The sequence below is a fragment of the Rhinoderma darwinii genome, chromosome 10 (assembly GCF_050947455.1).
Source record: "Rhinoderma darwinii isolate aRhiDar2 chromosome 10, aRhiDar2.hap1, whole genome shotgun sequence".
NCBI classification, from domain to species: domain Eukaryota; kingdom Metazoa; phylum Chordata; class Amphibia; order Anura; family Rhinodermatidae; genus Rhinoderma; species Rhinoderma darwinii.
Window position 1 is genome coordinate 19,694,326 of NC_134696.1, and position 26,969 is coordinate 19,721,294.

The 26,969-nt window shown below is 41.9% G+C and overlaps 1 protein-coding gene across 1 annotated transcript; it reads right to left on the reverse strand.

Moving 5' to 3' along the window:
• Nucleotides 1-2,391: 2,391 nt before the first annotated feature.
• PHF13 (PHD finger protein 13) lies at nucleotides 2,392-19,865 on the reverse strand. The gene is made up of 4 exons (XM_075839439.1): nucleotides 19,358-19,865; nucleotides 13,827-13,928; nucleotides 8,015-8,606; nucleotides 2,392-5,644 (listed from the first exon to the last, which is right to left on the reverse strand). The coding sequence occupies exons 1-4, from the start codon at nucleotides 19,391-19,393 to the stop codon at nucleotides 5,418-5,420; spliced, it is 957 nt and encodes a 318-aa protein (XP_075695554.1). The 5' UTR covers nucleotides 19,394-19,865; the 3' UTR covers nucleotides 2,392-5,417.
• Between the last annotated feature and the right edge of the window lie 7,104 nt (nucleotides 19,866-26,969).

Here is a 26,969-nt window from a genome sequence, read left to right on the forward strand (position 1 = left end):
CCCGCGCTGGTCCTTGTCATTTTTGAGGATGGACCAAAATGACTGCTAGATTCTGAGGTGTCACTTCCTCGAAAAGCAAAACCCTCAAAATGGTCATCGCCATCTGACAAGACACTTTCTTCGCTGTCAGAACATAAGGGCATAAGCCTCCTCTGCAGAATAAAGTTGATGTGCCATTTTATTACGTTGATTTTTTTATACGTAAACGTATATAAAACGTAAATGGTATCAAATTAATTTAGTTAATTGGAGCAAATTGATTGCCACAACAAATTAATTGACAGTCACAGCACTTCCTATCAAATTGATTTCTAATATAACTTCTACTACCCTAAACTTCACCCTAAATTATTACTAACTATACCCTAATACTAAAACCTAAATCACCTAGCCTAACCCTATATCCTATATCCTACCTGACCAGGCAGATTAATGGTATTGGAGGAGTTGGTTATATCGTGTTTTTTTACTTAGGTCTTAGGCTTCGTTCACATCTGCGCTAGGGCTCCATGCCGTCGGAGCTTTCTATCGGAACGGCGCCCTGAACGTCACAAACGGAAAACATAGGTTTCCGTTTCCATCAATTTCAACGGTGACTGATCCGGTGCCAATGGTTTCCGTTTGTCTCCGTTGTGCAAGGGTTCCATGGTTTTGATGGAATCAATACAGTAGTAGACTACGCTATTGATTCTGTCGAAACGACGGAACCCTTGCACAACGGAGACAAACGGAAATATTGGCATCTGATCCTTTACCGTTGAAACCAAATGGTGATAGAAACTGAAACCTATGGGGTCTGTCAGGGCTCCGTTCCGACGGAAAGCTCCAACGGAACGGAGCCTTAGGCCTTATTCACACAAACGTGTATTACGTCCGTGATACGCGTGTGACAATCACGCGCGTCGCACGGACCCATGTTAGGCAATGGGGCCGTTCAGACAATCCGTGATTTTCACGCAGCGTATGTCGGCTGCGTAAAACTCACTGCATGTCCTATACTTGGCCATTTTTCGTGTATCACGCACCCATTGAAGTCAATGTGTGCATGAAAATTGTGCACGGCACACGGAAGCACTTCCGTGTGCCGCGCGTGATTCGCGCTGGTTGTAAAATAAATGAATGAAAACATAAGAGTTTTATAACGATGCCATATGCGTGAAAATCACGCAGCACATACTGATGACACACGCAACCGCAATGCGCAAAAAAACGCACACGCTCGTGTGAATAAGGCCTTATACTGTGATATTCACAGATCTGACATGATCTCCCCTCTGTTGATACAAACTTTTCCTGCCACAGCCATGATTTGTTACCATGACATGATCGGGACCTGAACCAATCAGGTCCCTTTCATGTCTCCGGGACCAGAGGCAGGTGTCAACAGGGCGATCCGGGTGTCAGCGGCACTCTGAGACGCCCGATCGCTGTTAACACCCAACGTGAATTCACGTCGGCGCTGCACAGAGCCCAGCAAGCGCTGGCGTGAATTTACAGTGAGCGGTCGGAAGTGGTTAAGGAGAGAATTTCTGTATCATGCCCTGCCCCCTCAGACCCTGAACTACATATAAAACACTATCCGTTGTGCCTGGAGTGCCCCTTTAAAAGTATTCCAACGCTACCGAAATGTTGCCCAATATTTTGGATGGGTGATACACTACCCCATCCCAATACACAGCACCTATCCGAGGTGGAACCTGAAGCTCAGTGACTACTCCTAACATTTACCTCAGACAGCAGTAAAAGAAAAAGGAGTTGTAAACAGAACCTGACGTTTTTTGGGGGATTTATCTGTAAAGAATTTACGTCAGTCAAATACAGTCCACACAAAATAAAAAAAATTAAAAGTCTGACGCCGGCTACCATTTTGTTAATAATGGCAGGTGATGGTCCGTTAATTTGGGGTTATTTCATATGAACACATCCCGGCTTTGTGTTTTTAATTTCATATTTGTTTTTAAAACGCTGGAGATAGATTTTTTTGATGTGCACAACCATATCGGCGATCTTTATATTTCTTGTAGGTAAATTGTAACTTTTTTTTTTTATTTACTAAAAATTATTTTTTTTTTTAATAAAAGATGGCAGTAATTCTTAATCTATACAGAAAATGAAGACCAGCGGTCCAGATGAAGTTAAAATATTGATATCTTTATTTACAAATGTACAGAGTTTCACAGAAACATGGTCTTTGCAAATACACAAGTCTTGTATATCACGTAATGTTTCCCAGTCTGTGCTCTATAAAGCATGTTCAATGTCTCGCTCAGTCTTACCGAAAAAAAAAAAGTGAAAACTTAAACAAATATGTGTGTGTGTGTGTGTGTGTGTGTGTGTGTGTGTGTGTGTGTGTGTGTGTGTGTGTGTGTATATATATATATATATACACATACACACACACACACACACACACACACACACTTCCAATGTAATTGTTGGGAACATTATTGAGTGTAACTTTAAACAATGCAAGATCAAAACGCCTGAAAAGACAAAGAAGCGAGCAAGTCATGACCAGCGCACTTCGAGAAAAGAACAAAAAGACTAAAAACATCTGGAGCAATTTTTCCCCAATTTTTTTGTTTTGTTTTTAAACAGACAATCTCTTTTCTGACTTGGAAAAATATGTCCATGTACGCTCAGTTTTAATTGGTTGGCTCCATTAACTAAAAACAATATTAAATAAGTAAACATGAAAGAAAAAAAAAAAAGGAAGACTTCGTCGACCCCTCTAAAACGCCAACTTTAGACAGTACAAATTAAGGAAGGATAAAGTATGGTGGTTTTGTACCATCCTTACAAAATAATTTTAAAAAAATTCAAAATTTCTATATTTCGGGACATTGCTTCTACGAACACGTGATTAATGATATATAAGCGCTCTGTGCATCCTTACAAAAAATAAAACATTAAGACACACTGCCGTCTCTATACATTATGCAGACAATATACATAGATATGTGCGTAGAACGACGGACAATTATATTCCACAACCTGTTGGTTTGGTCGCATGTGATAGACATGTTTTGCAATTCTTCACATGAGATATTTACCTCAAAGTATCGAGAAATGTGTACAATAATAGTGCCAAAGAAATGGGTCGGTGTAAGAAAAAATAATTATGTGGCCTGTACCATGGCAGCAAAGGGTTTAAACGGTGAGTAAAACACTGTATAATTGACCTAGGCATGGAAGAGGAATTTAGGGTTCCCAAGACGTTCTGCAGCAGCTGAGGGGCTTTTACTACAGTAAATTTTTCCTTTTATACTGTTTGCCAATAGGGACCGTGCGCCAACATTCACGGGGTGGGATACAAAAACAATAACATTTGCATTTATTCTCTTCATTCCCCATAGGATATTATTAAAATGACGAGGGGAAAAAAAAAAAGTAAAATTGACGCTAGCCTTCGCTGTGCGTCCTGTAATATTGTTCAGAGAATATGGTGAAGAAAAAAACAAAAAAACCCTTGCCAACCGCAACGACCAATGTCAGATTCTCCTTGCGAACAGCACTACTAGCTGGAATCCGATTGTACAACATTGGTCACAAATGTGAGTAGCACCCAGTGAGTCAAAATGGCTGCAAGCCGCTTCCTAGTAAAGATAATAGTCTGATTTAGATCCCATGATACAACCCATGAGTTCTCATTTATTAGTGTGGGGTCAGGTAATTGGAGATATGGGACTATAAAATAGTCTCCTCATTGTGCTCAGACCTGTAGTTCCACACCAATTGAGCAGGCATGGGTCGCCTCTACGGATTACAATATTCCTCTATTGCAGTAGAGGGCAGCCATTTTGTTTTAGTTTGATCACAGATGATATAAACGGGTTATATAGATCACACAAACAAAATGGCTGCCTTCTAATGCAATGGAGGAATATTGTAATCGTTAAATCCTCCCTCAAAATTGTTTTGTTGGTACCATTTATTTTCTTGAGCTGACAGGTTTGTTGTTAAGGAGTTTCCCTTCGCAACCAAAAGGAAAACTGCCTGTGAAAAATGAGCTTATCTGAGTGGTTGCTATGGGCAACACCAGTCTTTATAGGTCTCCGGACACCCATGTCCTCCCCCCTCCATATTTAGCGCTGACAATTAAGCAGTTTTTTTCAGTGATTGAACAGTGCTGGTGACGATCTACATCATCCAGTAATGGCAGCACAACAGGATAGGATAAAAATAATGGACAGTGGTGTTCTAGCAGAAAAATTGCCTGACGCTGCTGAAAATGTGATTGGATGAAGATTGTTTACAATTTTTTTCTGTCTTTGAGCAAACGCCCCATCCCCTGGTCTTAAGGCGGGATTCACACAAGCGTGTTCAGTCTGTGATATATCATGTTTTCAGTACGGGACAGTTGTCCCGCAGCGGGGCAGGGACTCCTAGCGTCATAGATAACTATGATACTAGGAGCCCGGCTCCCTGCAGTGCGTTCGGTCTGGGAAATGCGGCCGCCATACGGACCGTATATCACGGACTGAACACGCTCGTGTGTGAGGCTCCTAAGACCTTGCTCTATGACATATATAGTGGACGGAGGTGGATACACCAACACTTTAGCAGCTCCCTATGTAAATGCGTTTTTTACATGCGCGAGTCTTATTCTTTTTGTAATTTTTTTTTCTCCTTAGAACAGATTCCAGATAGGGTATAAGGATAAAGCTTCCTAAAAGGACAAAGGTTTTTTGTTTTTTTATTATATTTAAATAAATAACACACACGCATTTGAAAACTTAACGTGAACCCAGCTATTTATTCATAATTACCCCCCCAAAAAATATGTTTATAAACCTTGAAATGTGGGTAATCTTAATAAATGTAACGGACCACCCATGAGGAAAAAACATTTATTGAAACCTTTTAAAATTTCTGTACTTATTAACCATCTGTAGTGTGCGTAAGAGGAGAAAAAAAAAAAAAATTAGTGAAGGGGGGTGGGGCAAAAACAAAAAATGTCAAATAATAATTTAAAAAAAATAAAAGCTTTTACCTAGTCTTCCATACCAAACTAGAAATAGTTCTTGGAACTACAAAAATTAACTTTCATGTTTAACATTTTTATTATTATTTGGTCTGGTGAAAGATTTATGGGGCTAAAGTTGCTATGTGGACATTTAACCCCAATGCTGCCAGGTTTTCACGTGATCTCTGGTCGTAAAAAAAATATAAAAAAAAAAAAATAGTGTTTTCTTTGGCCCGATTTCCAACAGGCAAATATGGCCAACTTTAATAAAAGATCCTGATTGGGCAGCGAAAAAAAAAAAAATGTTTAGTCTGTAAATGTGTGTGCCCACGGAAAACAAACTTTGTTTATTGAAACGAAAAAGTTTTTATCTGCACAGTGGTGGAGCCCTGCGTGCTTCTGTTGCCGCTCAGCGTCCTTGTGCACACCGGCCATTCAACTTTTTTGTTTTTCAGTCCAAGAACAGCTTCCTACAGCCCATGCGCGAGCGGTTTGATCGTCGGATATCAAATTTGGTGTCTCTGCACTTTTGGCAAACGTAGATTTCCGGAACATTCGACTTGCGGATTTTGGCACAGGACAGGTGAATCCAGGTATTGCATTCGTTACACTCGATCATCGGTCGCCCAGCGAATGGCTTCATGCAGAAGCAGGTGACAAGATGCCAAGAGTCGTCATCTGCAATAGATTACAGTAATCATATCAAATATGTATATTATAACGTAATATGCAAAAACAAACGTTGATATTTCTTTCAAATTGCTTCCGTGATTCCGACTCCCGACAAACAGCCGATTTGGCCATGGGAAGGCGTGGCCATCCAAACATTTCATATGTCATCAGAGTGGCACTGTGTATAATCCTGTACAACCCCTTTAATTAATGGGTGTGTCAAAAAGACAATCATAAGGGAAGGAAACATTCAGGAGCACCAAGAGGGCTAAAAGTTACCGCCATGACTATCAAAACCCAGCTAAAAACAAGAGTTTATAGCCAGTGAGTAAAACCAAAAAGAATAGGGTATTGTCTCCTTTAAGAATCATGCCACCCACCATGACACGAAGCATGAACCGAACATGAATCCCAATCGGTCAACGTAATTAAATCCCACAATGCGTTACGAACTATTGAGGCGTCAACGATTATTTCATTTTAAGAAAAAAAATTAACGGAATAATTGTTGGCTGATCGGGAGGAGCGTTGCTGTAACAATGTGCCGATTCTTATCCAAAATAGTCTCCATTTTAATTAAAGTAACACAAGACGTTGCTGGCGAGGAGCAAAACGAGGGATTAGAAAGATTCCTGGGGAGTTCATTCAGATGTGGCGTGGTTCACGGTTAAAGGAGGAGGGTAAAGGGCCAAGCGACAAAGGCTTCATCAGGACCTGACGGCGGTAGTCCCTGAATAGTGGCGTGCTCCGCTACAAACTCGCAGACCCTGAACATCCCTTCTGGATTATCAAAATACTGGACTAACAGAATTATTTTACCATTACAAAATGGGTCCCCTGGGCTGACTGGCCCGGGGGACGCATGGGCATAGAAACTTGCTACTACTGGCAAAAGGATTCCTTTAGACCAGAATTTGATGATCGTGAAATACTGATAGTCCAGCATTAATTTTGTTAGCCTGTAAACCGTCCGTTACAGTAGACAAAATGGCTGCCTGCGATGAAGCCCAAGCTTGATGAGAAGTAGCTGAGTAACTACAGCCTGTAAGCGGTAAAGGCAGCCATTTTATAGTGTGTACACAAGGGTTAATCCTGGAGAGTCTGGTTTGGCAGGAATTGCTGGTGGTGGCTGCTCAGCGACTTACAGAAGATTGTGATCGTACTAAGCCACAGTGCAGGCAGCCATTTTGTTTGTTAGCAAGCCATGTGGTAGCAAACAGGAAAAGAAAATCTACTAATGTCAAAATCATTCCCTTATTAGATAATCCAGCGGATATTTCCATCATAGAGCTACCAATTAATAAACTGAAACCTCACAAGACCAGAGCAAAGGAAACCAATTAGGAGAGATTTAGATTTTTTTGATACTTTTTTTTTTTTTTTTAGGATTGTCTGATAATCCAGTATCGGTCAGTCCTAGGTGTGCCAGATTAAAGGAATTTTATGTGGGAAATATATTTACATTTTGGCGGTAAAAAAAAACTATGGAAACCTCGAACCCCATTGTACCTCAATGGGGTCCGTCAGGTGCGGTTCATATCATACGATTGATCTGGTACGGCGCTATAGCTTCTGTTACAAACGGAAAACATGGCGCAAATGTAAACAGTTTAAAGAACTAAATAGCAATTACATAACTACAAAATATGGGGCCTTGTGTAGAAAACGCTAAAGCAGATGAGGGGAGTAGTTGCCCATAGCAACCAATCAGATCAACTTGCAAAAATGAAAGCTGCAGTCTCACTGGTTGCCATGAGCAACTCTTTCCCTACTTTGCCTGCACTGGTTTTCATACGGAAGTCCAATGTGGGCAGCCATTTTGGGACAAATTAGGAGGCAGCTTACTATATGACTAGGAATATTTGACAAGAAGCATTTCTAATTTGATAGGCTCCATTTTGATATTAACCAAAATTGTTGAACAAAATGGCTACCATGCCCATAAAAGCTATGCAATCCTGACTAACATCTGACTGAGTTTAGGCTTTCAATACGAGTCACATTTCCTGAACTCAATTAAAACATCTGCTTAAAAAAACAGAACCGAGAATGGTCTGAAAGCTGCATCTGTAAGCAGCAGCAGCCGCCATTTTGTGCACTCAACCAAAATACAATAAAAGGTATACATATGAAAATATTGCCTCTATTGCATTGGTTTAAAAGTAATCATAATAAAAATTGCTAGATTTTTCAAAACCTATGAACATACCCTGATGTAGATCGGTCACAGGGACATGCCCCTTTAAATTAGGGCAACACTGAGCGAATGGGGGCAACTACGTCAACTGTACGATATGGCACGCTACATTTTGTTAATGAGCTCATAAGTTCTATCCCACTCATGAGCAACTTCATGTGACATGCTTTGACTTTTACCTGAATCCACCATGATGTCCTCATCATTCCCTGTACTGTCCTCATCCCGGAACACCACCTGCTTTCCCTGCCGTATGACCGTTCGTTTGCCAAGGTTCACCTCCGAGTACTCAGTCTTTATTTCCTCTAGGTCATCAGAGGTCATGGTGACGGAGGCACTGTCCATACTGTCATTACAGATCTCCAATACTGGGTCTGGAGTCTCACGCTTTGGAGACATTTTAAGATCCAGTGCATGGTCCAGGACTGGAGTGGGCATGCTCTCTTCAGGCGGGAAGTCCTCTGGCTCTATTTTTATAAAGGTTTTCATGTATTCTTTCTCCTTCTCGACTTGTTGCTCCTTTTTCCTCAACTTTTTCTTTTTCTTTATTTTGTCCAGTTTTTTGCGGTCCAAGAGAAAGCTGCTGAGCTTGGAGCGCTTCAGCATGGAGGGGAGCGAGCAGTCATGTTTCAGTTCCCCAAAGATTCTCCGCTTTTTGATCGGCAATGTCCCGGTAGTGGAGACGTCCTGGAATCTAGAATCCCAGCTGTCACTGTCTACGGTACTTCCTGTGCTGTTTGGAGGACTGGAGCCGGCTCTAAGAGGGGACTCCTGAGAAGAAGAGAGAGAAAGAAGAGAAAGAAGAGAAAAACAAAAGATTATAACTAACTTATATGTAATGCATATAAAAATACACGATCCCCTTCATTAACTGCATTTCACTTAAAGAAAAAAAAAAATCACCATTAATTTTAACACTATAAAACGGTCTCCCTACGTACAAGAATATAACTACTATAATACTGCCCCCTATTTACAAGAATATAACTACTATAATACTGCCCCCTATTTACAAGAATATAACTACTATAATAATGCTCCCTATATACAAGAATATAACTACTATAATACTGCTCCCTATATACAAGAATATAACTACTATAATACTGCTCCCTATATACAAGAATATAACTACTATAATACTGCTCCCTATATACAAGAATATAACTACTATAATACTGCTCCTATATACAAGAATATAACTACTATAATACTGCTCCCTAAGTACAAGAATATAACTACTATAATACTGCCCCCTATATACAAGAATAGAACTACTATAATACTGCCCCTTCTATATACAAGAATATAACTACTATAATACTGCCCCTTCTATATACAAGAATATAACTACTATAATACTGCCCCCTATATACAAGAATATAACTACTATAATACTGCTCCTATATACAAGAATATAACTACTATAATACTGCTCCCTAAGTACAAGAATATAACTACTATAATACTGCCCCTATATACAAGAATATAACTACTATAATACTGCCCCTTAAATACAAGAATAGAACTACTATAATACTGCCCCTTCTATATACAAGAATATAACTACTATAATACTGCACCTTCTATATACAAGAATATAACTACTATAATACTGCTCCTATATACAAGAATATAACTACTATAATAGTGCCCCTATATACAAGAATATAACTACTATAATACTGCTCCTATATACAAGAATATAACTACTATAATACTGCCCCTATATACAAGAATATAACTACTATAATACTGCCCTATATACAATATAACTACTATAATACTGCCCCCTATATACAAGAATATAACTACTATAATACTGCCCCGTTATACAAGAATATAACTACTATAATACTGCTCCCTATGTACAAGAATATAACTACTATAATACTGCCCCTATATACAAGAATATAACTACTATAATACTGCCCTATATACAAGAATATAACTACTATAATACTGCCCCCTATATACAAGAATATAACTACTATAATACTGCCCCTATATACAAGAATATAGCTACTATAATACTGCCCTATATACAAGAATATAACTACTATAATACTGCCCCCTATATACAAGAATATAACTACTATAATACTGCCTCCTATATACAAGAATATAACTACTATAATACTGCCCCCTATATACAAGAATAGAACTACTATAATACTGCCCCTTCTATATACAAGAATATAACTACTATAATACTGCCCCCTCTATATACAAGAATATAACTACTATAATACTGCCCCCTATATACAAGAATATAACTACTATAATACTGCTCCTATATACAAGAATATAACTACTATAATACTGCTCCCTAAGTACAAGAATATAACTACTATAATACTGCCCCTATATACAAGAATATAACTACTATAATACTGCCCCTTAAATACAAGAATAGAACTACTATAATACTGCCCCTTCTATATACAAGAATATAACTACTATAATACTGCCCCTTCTATATACAAGAATATAACTACTATAATACTGCCCCCTATATACAAGAATATAACTACTATAATACTGCTCCTATATACAAGAATATAACTACTATAATAGTGCCCCTATATACAAGAATATAACTACTATAATACTGCTCCTATATACAAGAATATAACTACTATAATACTGCTCCTATATACAAGAATATAACTACTATAATACTGCCCCTATATACAAGAATATAACTACTATAATACTGCCCTATATACAATATAACTACTATAATACTGCCCCCTATATACAAGAATATAACTACTATAATACTGCCCCAATATACAAGAATATAACTACTATAATACTGCCCCTATATACAAGAATATAACTACTATAATACTGCCCTATATACAAGAATATAACTACTATAATACTGCCCCCTATATACAAGAATATAACTACTATAATACTGCCCCTATATACAAGAATATAGCTACTATAATACTGCCCTATATACAAGAATATAACTACTATAATACTGCCCCCTATATACAAGAATATAACTACTATAATACTGCCTCCTATATACAAGAGTATAACTACTATAATACTGCCCCCTATATACAAGAATAGAACTACTATAATACTGCCCCTTCTATATACAAGAATATAACTACTATAATACTGCCCCTTCTATATACAAGAATATAACTACTATAATACTGCCCCCTATATACAAGAATATAACTACTATAATACTGCTCCTATATACAAGAATATAACTACTATAATAGTGCCCCTATATACAAGAATATAACTACTATAATACTGCTCCTATATACAAGAATATAACTACTATAATACTGCTCCTATATACAATATAACTACTATAATACTGCCCCTATATACAAGAATATAACTACTATACTACTGCCCCTATATACAAGAATATAACTACTATAATACTACCCCCTATATACAAGAATATAACTACTATAATACTGCCCCTATATACAAGAATATAACTACTATAATACTGCCCCTATATACAAGAATATAACTACTATAATACTGCCCCTATATACAAGAATATAACTACTATAATACTGCCCCTATATACAAGAATATAACTACTATAATACTGCCCCCTATATACAAGAATATAACTACTATAATACTGCCCCCTATATACAAGAATATAACTACTATAATACTGCCCCTATATACAAGAATAGAACTGCTATATTACTGCCCCTATATACAAGAATATAACTACTATAATACTGCTCCTATGTACAAGAATATAACTACTATAATACTGCCCCTATATACAAGAATATAACTACTATAATACTGCCCTGTATACAAGAATATAACTACTATAATACTGCTCCTATATACAGGAATATAACTACTATAACACTGTCCCCTATATACAAGAATATAACTACTATAATACTTCCCCCTATATACAAGAATATAACTACTATAATACTGCCCCCTATATACAAGAATATAACTACTATAATACTGCCCCCTATATACAAGAATATAACTATAATACTTCCCCCTATATACAAGAATATAACTACTATAATACTGCTCCTATATACAGGAATATAACTACTATAACACTGTCCCCTATATACAAGAATATAACTACTATAATACTTCCCCCTATATACAAGAATATAACTACTATAATACTGCCCCCTATATACAAGAATATAACTACTATAATACTGCCCCTATATACAAGAATATAACTACTATAATACTGCCCCTATATACAAGAATATAACTACTATAATACTGCCCCTATATACAAAAATATAACTACTATAATACTGCTCCTATATACAGGAATATAACTACTATAATACTGCCTCCTATATACTAGAATATAACTACTATAATACTGCCCCTATATACAAGAATATAACTACTATAATACTGCCCCTATATACAAGAATATAACTACTATAATACTGCCCCTATATACAAGAATATAACTACTATAATACTGCCCCTATATACAAGAATATAACTACTATAATACTGCCCCCTATATACAAGAATATAACTACTATAATACTGCTCCTATATACAGGAATATAACTACTATAATACTGCCCCTATATACAAGAATATAACTACTATAATACTGCCCCCTATATACAAGAATATAACTACTATAATACTGCCCCCTTTTGACTACAACACTGATCTGTATGGTTGAGGAAATTTTCTGGACACGGCTCTTTAAGTTACTGTTCGGAAAAGCAAGCAAAACAATATGAAGTTGAATTCATGTCCGGCCAACAATTAATCCTAATTTGTACCTACAGTACTGTCTACGTGATGGGAGCCATTTTGAAGGCTGATCCAAAGCCAAGTTTTCCAGCTTTTCAGGAAACAATCAGTGACTCGTAACGTCACCTCTCAATTAGTGAATCACCACTTCATGTCGTCACTAGTGCTTTGTGATACCATACATTGCCAAGACCACAAAATGGCCGCCACCACAGCCCACTGACTAAGAAGATTACATTTATCGCTAGAACGTGCCTTTGTTTTTTTGTTTTTATCAGAATAGAAATATTTAAAGCTGAAAATATGAGGTTTTACCCCTCCTGTCCTCTGTATAAATCAGGCAAGGTCTCTTTTCCTAAAACAAATTCACTTCCCGGCCGCTGCCTGCAAATCTAAGCACATTCCCTGGTGGGATAATTCCCACATTCAGTTGCGCCAATGCAAAGTTTGCCAGAAAAACCAATAGTGTGTTTAACCGCAGGTTTTTTTTTCTCTCCCCTCATAGCCGGGCGCTTGTTAATTTATGATGCAATTTGAGACGGCTCCACTGCTCTCCCGCAACCTCTGCGCTCAGGAGGCCTAGAGAAGCTCTGCCCCGGGGCCGACTACAAAAACTACCGTTTCAGGCTGCTGGAAATTGTTTCCATTAGTTGTAACAGACGGAGGACTCGCATTAAGGTCAGTGCTCCACAACGACACTGGGTTGCCACGAGACTCGGTACAAACGTGGCATTAAAGCAACCTCATTGTTTCCCTATGAGGAGAAAAGTGGCGTGACATTTGCAAAAATTCCGACAAACTCAAAAGTTACCGCAATTTTATAGCGACTCGTGGGTGAACTTATCCTGCCGTGAAGCCCTAGACAAAGTGTTCAATATCCCTGCAGCGCCATCACAGGGGAAATTAAGTATTACACAGTGTCCATTCATATCAATGAGTTGTCTGTGTAATACAGGACAGGTCCTCCAGAGAGGCGCTCTTTGTAACCACTCTCTACTCTGGCCAAAAGAGGAGGATCCTGAAAAGGGGACCCCCCCCTCTAACTCAGAAATCTCTAATGGGGTGTAAAACTGGACAATCCCTTTATGTGTCATTCTGGTAATCAGTGGTGGATCAGAACTTCATCAATGGGATCTCCTCACATATATCCCTGAAGGTCTTTTCCCGACCGGATGTCCCCTTTAAGTAATGTCAATCCCTATATACCAGTATGTGACGTCTTACCTCTTCTGGGTACGGTATGTATCCTGCATATGCCAGCACGAACGTACAGAATTGATTGAAATCCTCCACGGTCCTCCTCCGCCTGTAGTTTGGTGTTCCATCCTAAAATATAATAAACCAACAGCAATGTTTTATATATATTTTTTTTCTTTTACCTGGCGTAACACTTCAGTTTCGTGCCTATAACTCGGCCATATATTTAACCCACACCTGCCCAACATGTGGCTTGCAGCAGGTGAAACTCACAATTCATGTTATATCATACTGGTAATCAGTGGTTCAGTATTTCTGTAAATACTTTACTGTTCTTATATTAATTTAACTATTTCAGATCAAAACTCTGCAGGTTGCCTTTGGAAACAGTCAACAGTTTAGCTCCACCCCGCTGTCAGACATGTGACCAACTAGCACAGGTCTAAGTGTGTAACTGCTCTCTGAGCTCCCATAATGCACTGCTCTCTGGTAACAATCTTTTAGCTTTTTGTCTGAACAGAGAAGAAAACATGAACTTAAATTCTATACAAAAAAAAACAAAACTTAAAAACGCAAAGGATTTACACGAAGGGCCAATGAAGAGGAAAAGTTTCCCACAACTTCACAGCCGCATTGAATCTCCCACTTGTTTGCAGGTGAAAAGGACAAGGTTTCAACACAACGGGATGTTTTTCCTGTCATTTTTCTTGTGGCCCCTTCAAGCGGTACAGTCAGACAATGTGGCCCTTGGACCCAACAAGCTTGTGCACTTCTGAAACATGTGCAATACCAGAAGAAACCTTATGGGGGAGCCACTGAGTGGCAGCATCCATTGTAATCAAGGTAAAGAGATTGCAGGCAATATAGGTACAGACAATTAATAAATTCTATTCATACATAAAGTATCATGTTATCCAGTCCTGACAGACCAAGCATGCAAGAGTCAACACCCTTATTGTCCCCCTGGTGTACAAGTGCAGAACTGCAGCAGAAGGGAAATGCTGAATCTGCAAGCAGGCCAACACTTAACCCTTTGTTCTGGAACCCACACCTGTTTATAATGAGTTTTCCCTCTTCTGTCAAATTCCTGCTTACTTATATCGGATTCTTGGAAAGCTGGGTGATAGGCATTGTGGCAGCTTTTAAAACTTTTTCATAGATGATCACCCAGGTTTTCCCTCAATCACAGATGTTTCCAGTTATGCAGAGATGCATTCCCACTCGCAGCAAAGATCAGCAGCTTATCCATTCAGGTGCCTGGAAAAGCTTGGTAAATGCATCTGAAGCCGTTTTAATGGTCTCCACCCAGCTTTCCCAGAAACAGACAGTCAAGATGCAATTTTTTACAACTTGACATTAAAGGAAAAAGGCGCCCATGTGTATATATATATATATACATATACACACACTGTACAGCTGTGGCATTATGTAAAGTGGGTCGACACACTGGAATAAAACCTCCAGCGTACAGGGGGCCAGGAGATCTTTTTGCATAGTAATGGGGTTTTTTATTGCTTTTGTTTTTACCTGCCCAGTTCACACTAACAAGTTGTGCGGGTCTCCAGCTGAGAAAGATGCGCAGATAATGGTGCGAGTGGCCTATAGAGGGCAGCAAAACACACCTATAGACAAGGGTGGGGGCAATAGGATGATATCTTATCTCCATTATCAAGCTGGCGACAGACATGAGACTTTTCTCCGCAGATCCCAATAATATCTCATGGCAATGGCTAGGGTCAACCCAACAGAGACATTGTTGGGAGGGGGCAGGGATTGGACAGGTTGTATTTCGCCCTGTCTGATCCTATTGTTTCTCAGAAGATAAGCAGCGCCAGAGGTACCTGGCAGCCACTTATCCCATTAACAATAACATACATGTTCTTGAACTAAATAAGCCTATCTATAAGGGAGCCGGGAAGATAGTTGTCAAATCACAGCTCATGCATATGGCCGGCTTTACACAAATGTAGATATTGCATACAATACAATGGACTAGAAGGGTGAAGAGAGGAAGCAAATAATCCCATATAGGCGACCGATATCCGACATCCTTCATAAGTCACATATAGAAGAAGCATTAAACCCAGTGCAACGTTATACGACGAGTGGCTGATGTCACACGTAGGAAGGTAAACGTTCCAGGAGGTTCTCGGCACTGGAGATATAGAAGAGATCATGGGGGCAGGGTCAGCAGTCAGCCTCTCCCCAGTCTAAAATGGCTGATAACAGGGAACAATAGATCACTTTCAGCTGCACAGTAGATAGAGATTGGATGTTAGCTTTGAGTTTATTTCTCTGTGGGCCAAAACAACCCATAGCATTGTGGCCTGCAGTAGATCTAGAAATAATAGGGCTCCCCCCCCACCCTCCAACGTAAACTCAACTGGTCCTTTATCTAAAGACCATAATGTGCAATTAAATCCTATAGCGTTCCATCTCGTTCCTTATCCCCCCCCCCCCCCTGTATTTATTGAGCTTTAGACCGTAACTGGGAGTGCATAGACTTGGTGGGGGTCTATAAGAATGGGACCATTGTGAGAACTATACAAAAAGAGCCGGCTTCACTCCTAAGGACCTCATGGATTAAATACAGATAGTGCCCTATGCCAGGGAGGTTATATAGACAGCACGATATATACATCGTAAAGAAGTGATCACCTATAGGGTCATACACTTGTCAGCATAGTGGTAGGGGGGGGGGGGAATAATAGATAGTATACAATTATATAGCACAGTAAGGGGCGGACCCTTCTAATACACTATATACATATACATATATACACACACACACACACGGTAGTTAGTAACGTGGTACTGTGCCAGCCTTATGTGCTCCAGACACTGGCGGAGACCTTGCCAGACCGGGATTCCTTCAAGATCCACACCATCTGGACCATATATGTCTGGTATACAAGCCCCATCCACGTAGCCTGAACGGGACTGTATACATACAATGATGGGAGTACTGACTAATGCAGTCACTCCGGTCAGTCTTAGATATAGGAATCAGTGAAAATGACATTTAAACCTAAAACTCATCAGACTGGCAAATACCATTATACGCCGATGACCCACAACTGAGGGAATTCTTGGAACGGGACTGATGGATTTCCATTATTTGGATTCAACGGCATCAGTACCATAAGGGGCGACCATCATCGTTACGGATACTAGTTATCGGTCGCATCAGACGAGGTCTGGGGGTCACTTTAAAATACGACAAACATGCGGACCTCGGATACAGCAGCCTAATGCATAACATAATAAATGGCACAATGACATGATCATACAGAAAACCCTGCAAAATTAAAAAATCCTAACACCCCCCCCCCCAAAAAAAAAAATATTTAAAAGGAAGTCTAGATGATGACTAAGGATTGCTAAACTGCGATCAAAGTGTATGAATACATAACAGATGAGATCGAGCAACAGAAAGTCAGTCACAGTTAACCTTTGCACTGCCAAACTAAACTGTCTGGCATCAAAAGGGTTAAGATCAGAGAGGACATGTTGAAGGCTCAGGTGCTAGGGGGGGCGCATACATGGCGAGAAGCGGAACTGCAGCCTTAAGGGACATCCCTAGTCCTACTGACACTGTATAGGAGGAGCCCGAAGGAGAGCCCAAGGGAGGAGCATGGCCGTGACTGACAGTTAACCCTTAAATCTCCTCTGGTCTTGGTGCATATGCTGAGACAAGGCAAGGAGAGAACCAAGAGAGCCACTGACTCGGCAAAAACAGACACCAGTTAAAAAACAAGGGGACAAACGGTCTCTTCCCCTTAAGAACTAGGAGATACAATGTAACAATAACATTTAGATACATTGTAACAACCCTGGAAACTATGTAACAAATCGCAAGTGACAAGAGTGCTGTGTAGATCAGTCCCTGGCATAACACTGAAACCCCGAAGTGCCTGTAAGCATCCAAATTCTGGAGGGGGCTTCTTTATAACCCCCCCCCCCCCTGCCCTGTAGACTAGGAGCCTCAGTGATACAATGTAACAAGCAACTCCTCCTCCTGGCTGCCCTCCAGACACACAATAACCATTTTAATGTTTGATTGTTGCTAAAATGAGGCTAGAATTGGGGGAGAAGTGGCTTTATAGGGCTGACCCTTATCCTATAAAAGGAGTGGGGGGCTCTACAAAGACTGGCAAGACAGATTAAGAGTTAAAAAAAAAAATAAAAATTGTCACAGCAGAAGCTGCCCCCTCCCCCACTGACCACTAACACGTTGTGGGGCTTTTATATCACACATACATGTAATACATTGTATATTAAGCCATATCCATTAATATAAAGCCAAGAGAGGAGAGGGGGAAGATGAGGAAGGACACCCCACTTCTTGCACATGCACCATCCCCCCTGCTTTGTGACCAAATGCAAGCACCCCTATCGAATGTCAGCACCCCAAAGACAAGAACCCCCCAACCCCCTTAATACTAACCCACAAACAAAGCAGATCTATAAGGAATACTAGTGGGAGTGGGTGTAGTCTAGATTATCCTGCTACCCCGATCGCCCATCCGCCTGCATTTCTCCATAACCAGGGGTTCATGGGGACGTCTCCAGGGGGCTATTTGCACTTCAATAAAGGGGTTCGCACTTGTAAATATCACATTTTAAAGTCAAACACCCCCATTAACACTTTACAGTGACATCCAGATCTTAACTTCAAAAGGTGGGAAACAGATGAGGGGTGGGAGATGGGGTTCCCCTACTAACCATCCACCTCTACAGCACCCACATATTCCACATATTGTCCCTATGGGGCTTTATTAGGGATCAGTCGATCCTCCAATCGAGGATTACATGGCTGGCAGCTGCTGTGGAAGATCTGTTCAGTGCAGGACTTTACTGTCTGGGTTGGAAAGGATTAAAGTAAAACTAAAAGCAAGCTATTTGAGGGGAGACACAGGGGGACCCCCCATTACAGTGGAGTCATGATCACAGAACTGGGGTGATCGCCTGTTTAGATAGAGCTTTTTCACCCCCACCCCAAATCTTCCACCATGTCCACAATATCTCAAGCCTTCACTTTATTCTGTTCAATCTACTAAATCAGGGGGGTATTGACCATACAGATGCCCCCTGCACCCCAAAATGTGAGCCTGGTCACGCCTCATAGTCCTGACTGTGGAGTGCATTCAAGATGGTGATTTCTGGTGATCACACTGCCAGGCTCAGATACCTGGAGAGCACAAGCCATCCCACAGACAATAAAAATACCTACAAATGTCCTATAGGGAAAGGGGGGCTACCAGAGACAAGTCAGGGGCACAGGCAGCAGCATGAGGGGCTCTTCACAGGGGCCACACAAATACTTTTTTTTTGTTGCAAGGACAAGATGGCGTAAGTTGTAATGAGAGATGGGTCAGGCAGGGAGTAATAGGACAGATCTATAGACAGCACAGCATTCGGGTGTACAAGTCCTGATACATACACAGCTAGTGTGGGGGTGGTGGGTGAGCCCTGCGGAGCGCACACAGGGGGTGCCCTGGAGAGAGGGGGCTACACTGATGGTTACATATGCAAAAGGAGGAATAAAATGAACTTACTTCTGAATCAAAAGTTGAGGTTGATGCAGTATCCATGAGCGGGGGGCAGAGGGGGGACAGAAAGGCAGTCCAGGGGGGGTGAGTGATCCACAGAAGGTAGGGGATCCAAAGAACGTGTTGGTCAAGATAGGAGGGGGGGGGGGGGTATCCCTTTGATCTGTAAGGTCTTTAAGGGGGTGATCTCCTTGGTTGGGGTCCTGCAAAAGTTGGGGTGCAATCCTAGGGAGGGTCAGGTGTCCAGCCCAGGCACGTCCAAGCTCCACAAACAGACCACAGGGGTGAGTCAGATCATGTCCTCAGACCGAACGAGCACCATAATCAGCAACCACAGAACCAGCACCCCCACTTCAAAGCCCAAACTGACACCCCCCCAAAAAATAAGCTGCCACTGTGCAACAGCCTCAGCCAACTCCTCCAGCTTTCAATGGATATCTCCTTTTCTTTGCTCGCTTCTCACTCTCACCCTCCTCGTCTCTTCTGATGTCACTGACAATTTGCTTTTGTTAATCTCTCCTCCTCGGTAGGATTGGTCAATCTCAGGAGGAAATCACCCAGAGCGTGAAGGACGCCGGGACTTGTAGTTTTTTTTTATCTCCTCTCCGCTGGCCGGGGGTATGACTTTTTTTATTTATTTTTCAATTAGCTTTATTGACAACGGACAAAAGTTGCTATGGCTTTTTCAAAGTGCGTTATAAGCGCAAGAGACGGTCCGGTTTTGTCAGGGGTTGCAGAGAGTAGGAGTCGGCGGTGGTTGCATTAAATATAGATTTAAAAAAAAGAAAAATTAAATATAACTTTATTGAAAACTGTGTTTGCTTTATTAGATTGTTTGAATGGAGATATATATATATATATATATATATATATATATATAGCACAGGTCACATGAGCAATGTGGGTGTGATCAAGTAATAAATCAGATAATAGTTCAAAGCTCTGGGCTGCCTGGTTTGCTGGGCATGACTCTGTTGCCATGTGGCGCTAGGTCACATTAACAGAGTGGAGGGGGAGGTGGGTGAGGGGTTTCCTCCTGGGAGAGGAAAATAATCCAGGGCCATGCTGAAATGCAAGACATATAAAAAAATTAAAAAAAAGTCTTACGGCTCAGTGTGCGGAACGATGATCGCCCTATGTAAATCCATAAAAAGATCATTCATTGAATTTTTCACATCTGCATCGTGGTTTCCATTTATAACAAAAGCCACGACGCTGTGCCGGATCATCGTACAACAAATCCAAACGGCGCTTGACAGTCCCCATTGACTTATAATGGCGTTCCGTCAAGGTTTTTGTCATTTTGACAGCAAGAAGAGCGCCGCATGCAGTGCCGTTTTTGCCATCAAAAGTGATGGAAGTGCCCACAGAGGTTTTTTTTATCTGATTTTTTTACCTGAATGAATGTCCTAAGACTTGTTACTATTATGCTGTATTACTAGTTCACTATCACTAATCGTTGGCGTAAGAAAATGGAGTGACACTCGAGCAAGCGTGCTGCAGTGCCATGCAAATCTAGGTGGGTTACGGAAACAACTGTGTGCTCTTTTTGAGGCAAACAAAAATGTCACGGGGCCCGTGGATAGTGAGACTGTCATGAGACCTGCAGAGGATGGTGGGAACCCAGTGTGTCACCAAGGAATTTGATGTGAGGCTAAACCGGGGAGTCTAAGGGGAACCCAGGTATTCACCCTTTAACCCCTAAACAGGGTTCTGGACTTTGCTGTTGGGAAACCCCAGGTTGCTATCCCCGGAGTAGTCTCCCTCCTCTACAGCCGAGGTAAACAGGTGTGGTGCAGAAATAGCAGAGGGCATGCAAAGTCAGGGCAGGTGGCAGACGGGCACTCACGGTTGGTAGAGCAAAAGGTGAGTGCAGCCGACAGGGCAAAGGTCCCTCACAGGTAACAAGCGAGAGGTCACGGTAGGCAAGGTTAGTCAATAGTACAAGCAGAGGTCAATTATAGAGATATCCAACAAAGTATAACATAGTGAATCACTAGCAAGCTGGGAAGGAACCTATTTGCTCAGGCAATTTGTCCAGGAAAGGGGGTCCCTTTATACCTAGGCAAAGCTGGGTGGACAATTTGGCGCGTGCTGGCCCTTTAAGGCATGGAGAGACAACACACACTAGCAGTCACCGAAGCCAGGCTAGGAGGCGAGCGTCAGCGACATGGGGGGTCACCAGCAATAGAGATCTGAGGAGAGGAGCACCGCTGGCCAGGAGCCAGAAGACTCCGGGATCCGGTTAGTATACGGCACCGGTGGGGAGCGGCGGCAGTTACACAAAACTGCATTGGAGGAGATTTATTATATTCTCCTATTGACTATCTGGCTGCTGAGGTGTATGACATTGTCGGACAATCCATATGTCAGACTGCGCCTCTTTTAGTTGGACCCTCAGGTATTTGCTTTGTTAGGGGTTAGGGAGATATTTCCCCCATGACTGACCTTATAACCTGTCCCTGATTTTGCATATGATTTGGTTTATTTAATTCTTTAACTGTTGTGATCGCTGAGTGTAAATGACGGAGACGATTGTTGTCATCGGGCAATAATTGCTGCCATCGCAAGGAATTGATCCCAGACCGCAAGATTGATCTTTGCAAAAGCGCAGCGTGTAGTAGACTTGTAGCGGCTCTTCCTTCTTAGGGTATGTTCACACACTAATTACGGACGTAATTCTGGCGTTTTTGCCCCGAAAAATGCGGCTTGAAAGCGTTGACAAACATCTGCCCATTGAAATCAATGGGCAGACGTTTGTCTGTTCACACGAGGCGTAATTTACGCGCCGCTGTCAAATGACGGCGCGTAAATAGATGCCCGCGTCAAAGAAGTGACCTGTCACTTCTTTGGCCGTAATTGGAGCCGTTATTCATTGACTCCAATGAAAAGCAGCGCCAATTACGTCCGTAATGGACGTGCCGTTCAAGCGACTGCACATGCCGTTACGGCTGAAATTACGGGGATGTTTTCTCCTGAAAACATCCCCGTAATTTCAGCCGTTACGGACGCTGCCGTGTGAACATACCCTTAGACGTTGAAGGGGTTCCTCTTGATTTGTTTTTATCTAGCACTCTGATTCATGAAGAATATGTTGTCTAATCAATGACTTGTGTAAAAAAAGCTTCCATGTTTCAGCGCCCGTCTGTCTGACAACTGCTGCATGTGAATATTTTAGCGACACTCAGGTCCGTTTATACCTCCTTCCTTTTTCTCACTGTCCGTGCAATTTACAGGAGACCCGTACTATGCACAGAAAGGGTATGTGCACACACACTAATTACGTCCGTAATTGACGGACGTATTTCGGCCGCAAGTAGTGGACCGAACACAGTGCAGGGAGCCGGGCTCCTAGCATCATACTTATGTACGACACTAGGAGTCCCTGCCTCTCTGTGGAACTACTGTCCCGTACTGAAAACATGATTACAGTACGGGACAGTTGTCCTGCAGAGAGGCAGGGACTCCTAGCGTCGTACATAACTATGATGCTAGGAGCCCGGCTCCCTGCACTGTGTTCGGTCCGGAACTTGCGGCCGAAATACGTCCGTCAATTACGGACGTAATTAGTGTGTGTGCACATACCCAAAGGGTGTCCCACTGCGGCCGTGTCACATACAGGGACACGCTCTCTGCAATGTACAGGTGTCCCCTAAAACAAGTCATTGAAAAGCCCTAAATAAATAAAAAACATAATCCCGGAGAACCCCTTTAACATCCATGTTCGACCAAACCAGTGTACATGCTAAGGAGGGGTGGATGAGGATTATAACTGCCAGCTGAATTTATCTTTCATCCGGCAGTTGCCCAATATAATCTCTGGCATAATCAGCTTTAGCCTGGGGGTCTAAGGGGACCGTTGTTCTCCTTTTCACTCCCATGTGGGGGAAGGGACAACCTAACTGGGTGTCATAATACAGCACCCAGGGAATAAGACGAGTGGACCAAAACTCATGAACGAAAGGTTAAACTGGACCTACCAATGCCTGTTGTACTCTTCCCCTGGTGGTGCCTGTTGGTCACATCCTGCAGCATCTTCAGCTTGGTGTGGCCGTCTTGAGAGTCGCGTTGGTTATGTAGGTGCTTCATGTTTTCCAGGTCCTCATCCCACAACTCATCTATACTATACACGGGTCCAGGTCAGAAATTACAAGGGCACTATTTGAGGGACTGACCGCCTGGTTGTCCAAAACTGTATACAGTGCCACACTCCTCACTGCTCTTTATCACTATGCCCTTTTACAGCATAGCCTGGGCAGAAATCCGGACATGACGAGGAGAACGAGAGACAATCGATATCGGTCATAGGCGCTCTTCACCTTATAATAGGCTATTCTGGTGAAATGCTGGAGATCCTTGGCAGGTGAATATATGATGCCCATGTGTATCAGTAGCACCTCCGTATGTATGCGCATGCACATGGCAGTTTATTGTGCGTGTGCATACTTCACTACCGGATTCTCAGGTTTATAAGAGCAGGATTGTGTTTACACCCTGGACAACAGCAATCTCCCAATAAACAAACGTGCACAGATCGGCCGATCATACATGTTTACTGCCACGTAGAGGAGAGAAGCGGATTCCTGACACGTCTGGTGGTGCTTATCTCCCAGGACAACAACGAATTAGTTGAGTCAGGGCATGTTCACAAGGCGCAAAAAAAATACAATGTGTAAACCTTTCAAATACGCTAGCGTTTTTGTAATGCACTTTTTCAAAATACAGGCATTTTTGACGTGTTTTGTGCGTGCGTTGTTTTTTGGTGCGTAATTAGGACCTCCATTGACTACGGAAATATTTGGCGCATTTTCCGCACCAAAGAATGGACCGGGCCCTTTTTTGTTTTTAAAGCTATGCACTTTTTAATTGTGCTCGAGTTAAAAAAAAACCATGTATGTACTAACAGCGCGCTTTCTCATTGATTTGATATGGAGATACGAGGCTGCCAGACAGCTATAGTGCCGCATATCCCATGGGAATGTAAGGGATCACACAGGGTAAAGCCCAACCCATCCGCTGGGTGACGCCAACGGGCAGTCAGGTAGCTGATCCTCCTGTGTAAGCGTCTGTTTGCAACCATTGGTCTTTCCCCAATCTGCTTTCTCTGAAAGTCATTTGGAAATGGAAGTCAAAATAGATTCTACTGATTTCAATGATCAAAAATGCAGCAGTAGTACTCCGTTGTGCCATCTTCTTACCTAACCGGCGCCAAAAAATGCTTACAATTTTTGTTCCGTCTTACAATCCTGTATTTGTTAACATTGAAGTCAATAGGATGCGACTGATCAAAATTACATATTTACCTCAATTTTCTTTCCATCATTTTTTTTTTAACAGTGGAAGGTAAAAAATGATGTCATTACTTACCACAGATGATGTCCAATGACTGAGGTTTTTCCATCCAATGGAGTAAATACAACAGCGGATGGAAAAACTGACAACGCATTGGTATGTATGGACACTGTGTAATGCCTAATTTCCCCTGTGGTGGCGCTGCAGGGAAATTGAACACTTACTGCCAGGTTTACTCACAGATTACAGTTGATCGCTGGGGATCCCTGCAGGAGGACACTTTGTGATATGCTTATTGTCAAGAGAATCTTCTAACAAGTAGGAATTGTTAAAAGCGAAGAACACCTTTAACTTGTAAGACTAGAGCAACTTTTTTTTATTTTTAACCCCATGATTTGCGGTAGATTCATTAAAACTGGTGCAACTGCCCACACAAATCAGATTCCAGCTCTCATTTTTCGAAGGCCCTTTTTAAAATGTAAGCTGCATCCTGATAGGTTGCTATGGGCAATGGCTCCTCTTATCCTTTACACTGGTTTTGATAAATATTCCCCTAATGTCTTCCTATAAATTACAGCTGTCACATTGACGTCAATAGGGAAAAGACAAACAACATGTAAATCTGTGTATCAGCATGCAGTTTTTGCTGTGGTTTTCGTGCTGCGACCTTGTAATGCATCACAACCGCCAAGGTTGGGGCCTAATGTGATCTCAATGACTGAGCCCCAACTTTCCCCCCATAAATGACGAATCTGCATGGAAGTGTGAACAGCAATATTAGTGTGTCCTTCTTGCACCTTGCACTACTTCTTGGCTCGCAGCACGTCACACCCATTGTATAGATCTGTAACAGGATGTTTGAGCGGCGGGGGACTCCTGCGTGTTTACAATATTTCACATCATGATCATTACGGAGACGGGCCGGTTTAGAACGCCTGAGGAAATGCCGTGTATACACCTTTATTTATATAGCGACATATACCTGCTGCAGAAAGCCAGAGGCGATAATACAGAGCTCGGCCAGGTGAGACGTCTGTCAGGGCCAGTCTCTATGTAAAGTGGTCTTCAATCTGTGGTTAGATAACTACAACTGAGGCTGACAGGGCATGCTGGGAGCTGTAGTTTCCCAACAGTGGTTGGAGACCACTACTGACACTAATGTTTGGCAATCAGTGGTTCTTTTGCCGTACACCACGAATGAACCTGACAGAACCCTATTGGTCAATGAGGTCCGTCAGGCGTCTATGGCCCAATTTTAGTGGGATCAGCCGACATTCTAATTTGTATGGGAACTATTGACTGTGGGATCTGTAGAATGTGCGGGTTACATAACAATATATTGTAATAGTTTGGACTTTTACGGATGCGGCGATACCAGTTAGGTTATTTTTTTATTCTTTTTTTTTTAGAACATTAGAGATAAAATAGGAAAAGGGGATTTTTTAGAACTTTTTGTGTTTTTTTTTACAGTAAAAAATTTAATTTAACTGTTTTTTAATTTTTTTTCTAACTCCCGCTAGCGGACTTGAACCAGCGATTGTTGGATCGCTTGCACTTAATACCGCCCCCCTCTTTCTAATGCCTTAGATGCTCTGGTCGCTATTGATAATGTCATCTAAGGAGTTAAACGGCCTGAATCAAAGCATATCTCGCAACCGTCCCGGATCCGGCGGGACAGTCCCGGTTTCTCACCGGGGTTCCGCCGTCCCGGGCGGTCTGCAAAATGTCCGTCTGGGCGCTGCAGCTGTATCAAAACAGCTGATCACTGCTGACAGGCGCCCTGCATGCCAGACGACTGCAGCAGCGATCAGCGTCAGAAGAAGGCAGGAATCTTGCAGTGGTGTTCTGACTGGGATCGATGCCGACCCAGGCGTGAACCAGTCCAGTCACCTGAACGGTCATCTGACCTCACCGGGCAGGTGACAGGTCAGGTGACTGGACTGGTCCACTCCCAGGCCGGTATCGACACCAGTGAGAACGCCGCTGCAAGACTCCTGCCTTCTTCTGACGGTGAGCGACATCAAAGCAGAGCGGAGAGTGGCAGCAGTAGGCTACCTCTACCGCTCTGGCAGCATTGTGGCACAAAGTATAAGGGGGTTGTGTGGCACTATGTATAAGGGGGAGGGGGGTTGTGTGGCACTATGTATAAGGGGGAGGGGGGTTGCGTGGCACTATGTACAAGGGGGGAGGGGGGTTGTGTGGCACTATGTACAAGGGGGAGGGGGGTTGTGTGGCACTATGTACAAGGGGGAAGGGTGGTTGTGTGGCACTATGTATAAGGGGAGGGGGGTTGTGTGGCACTATGTACAAGGGGGAGGGGGGTTGT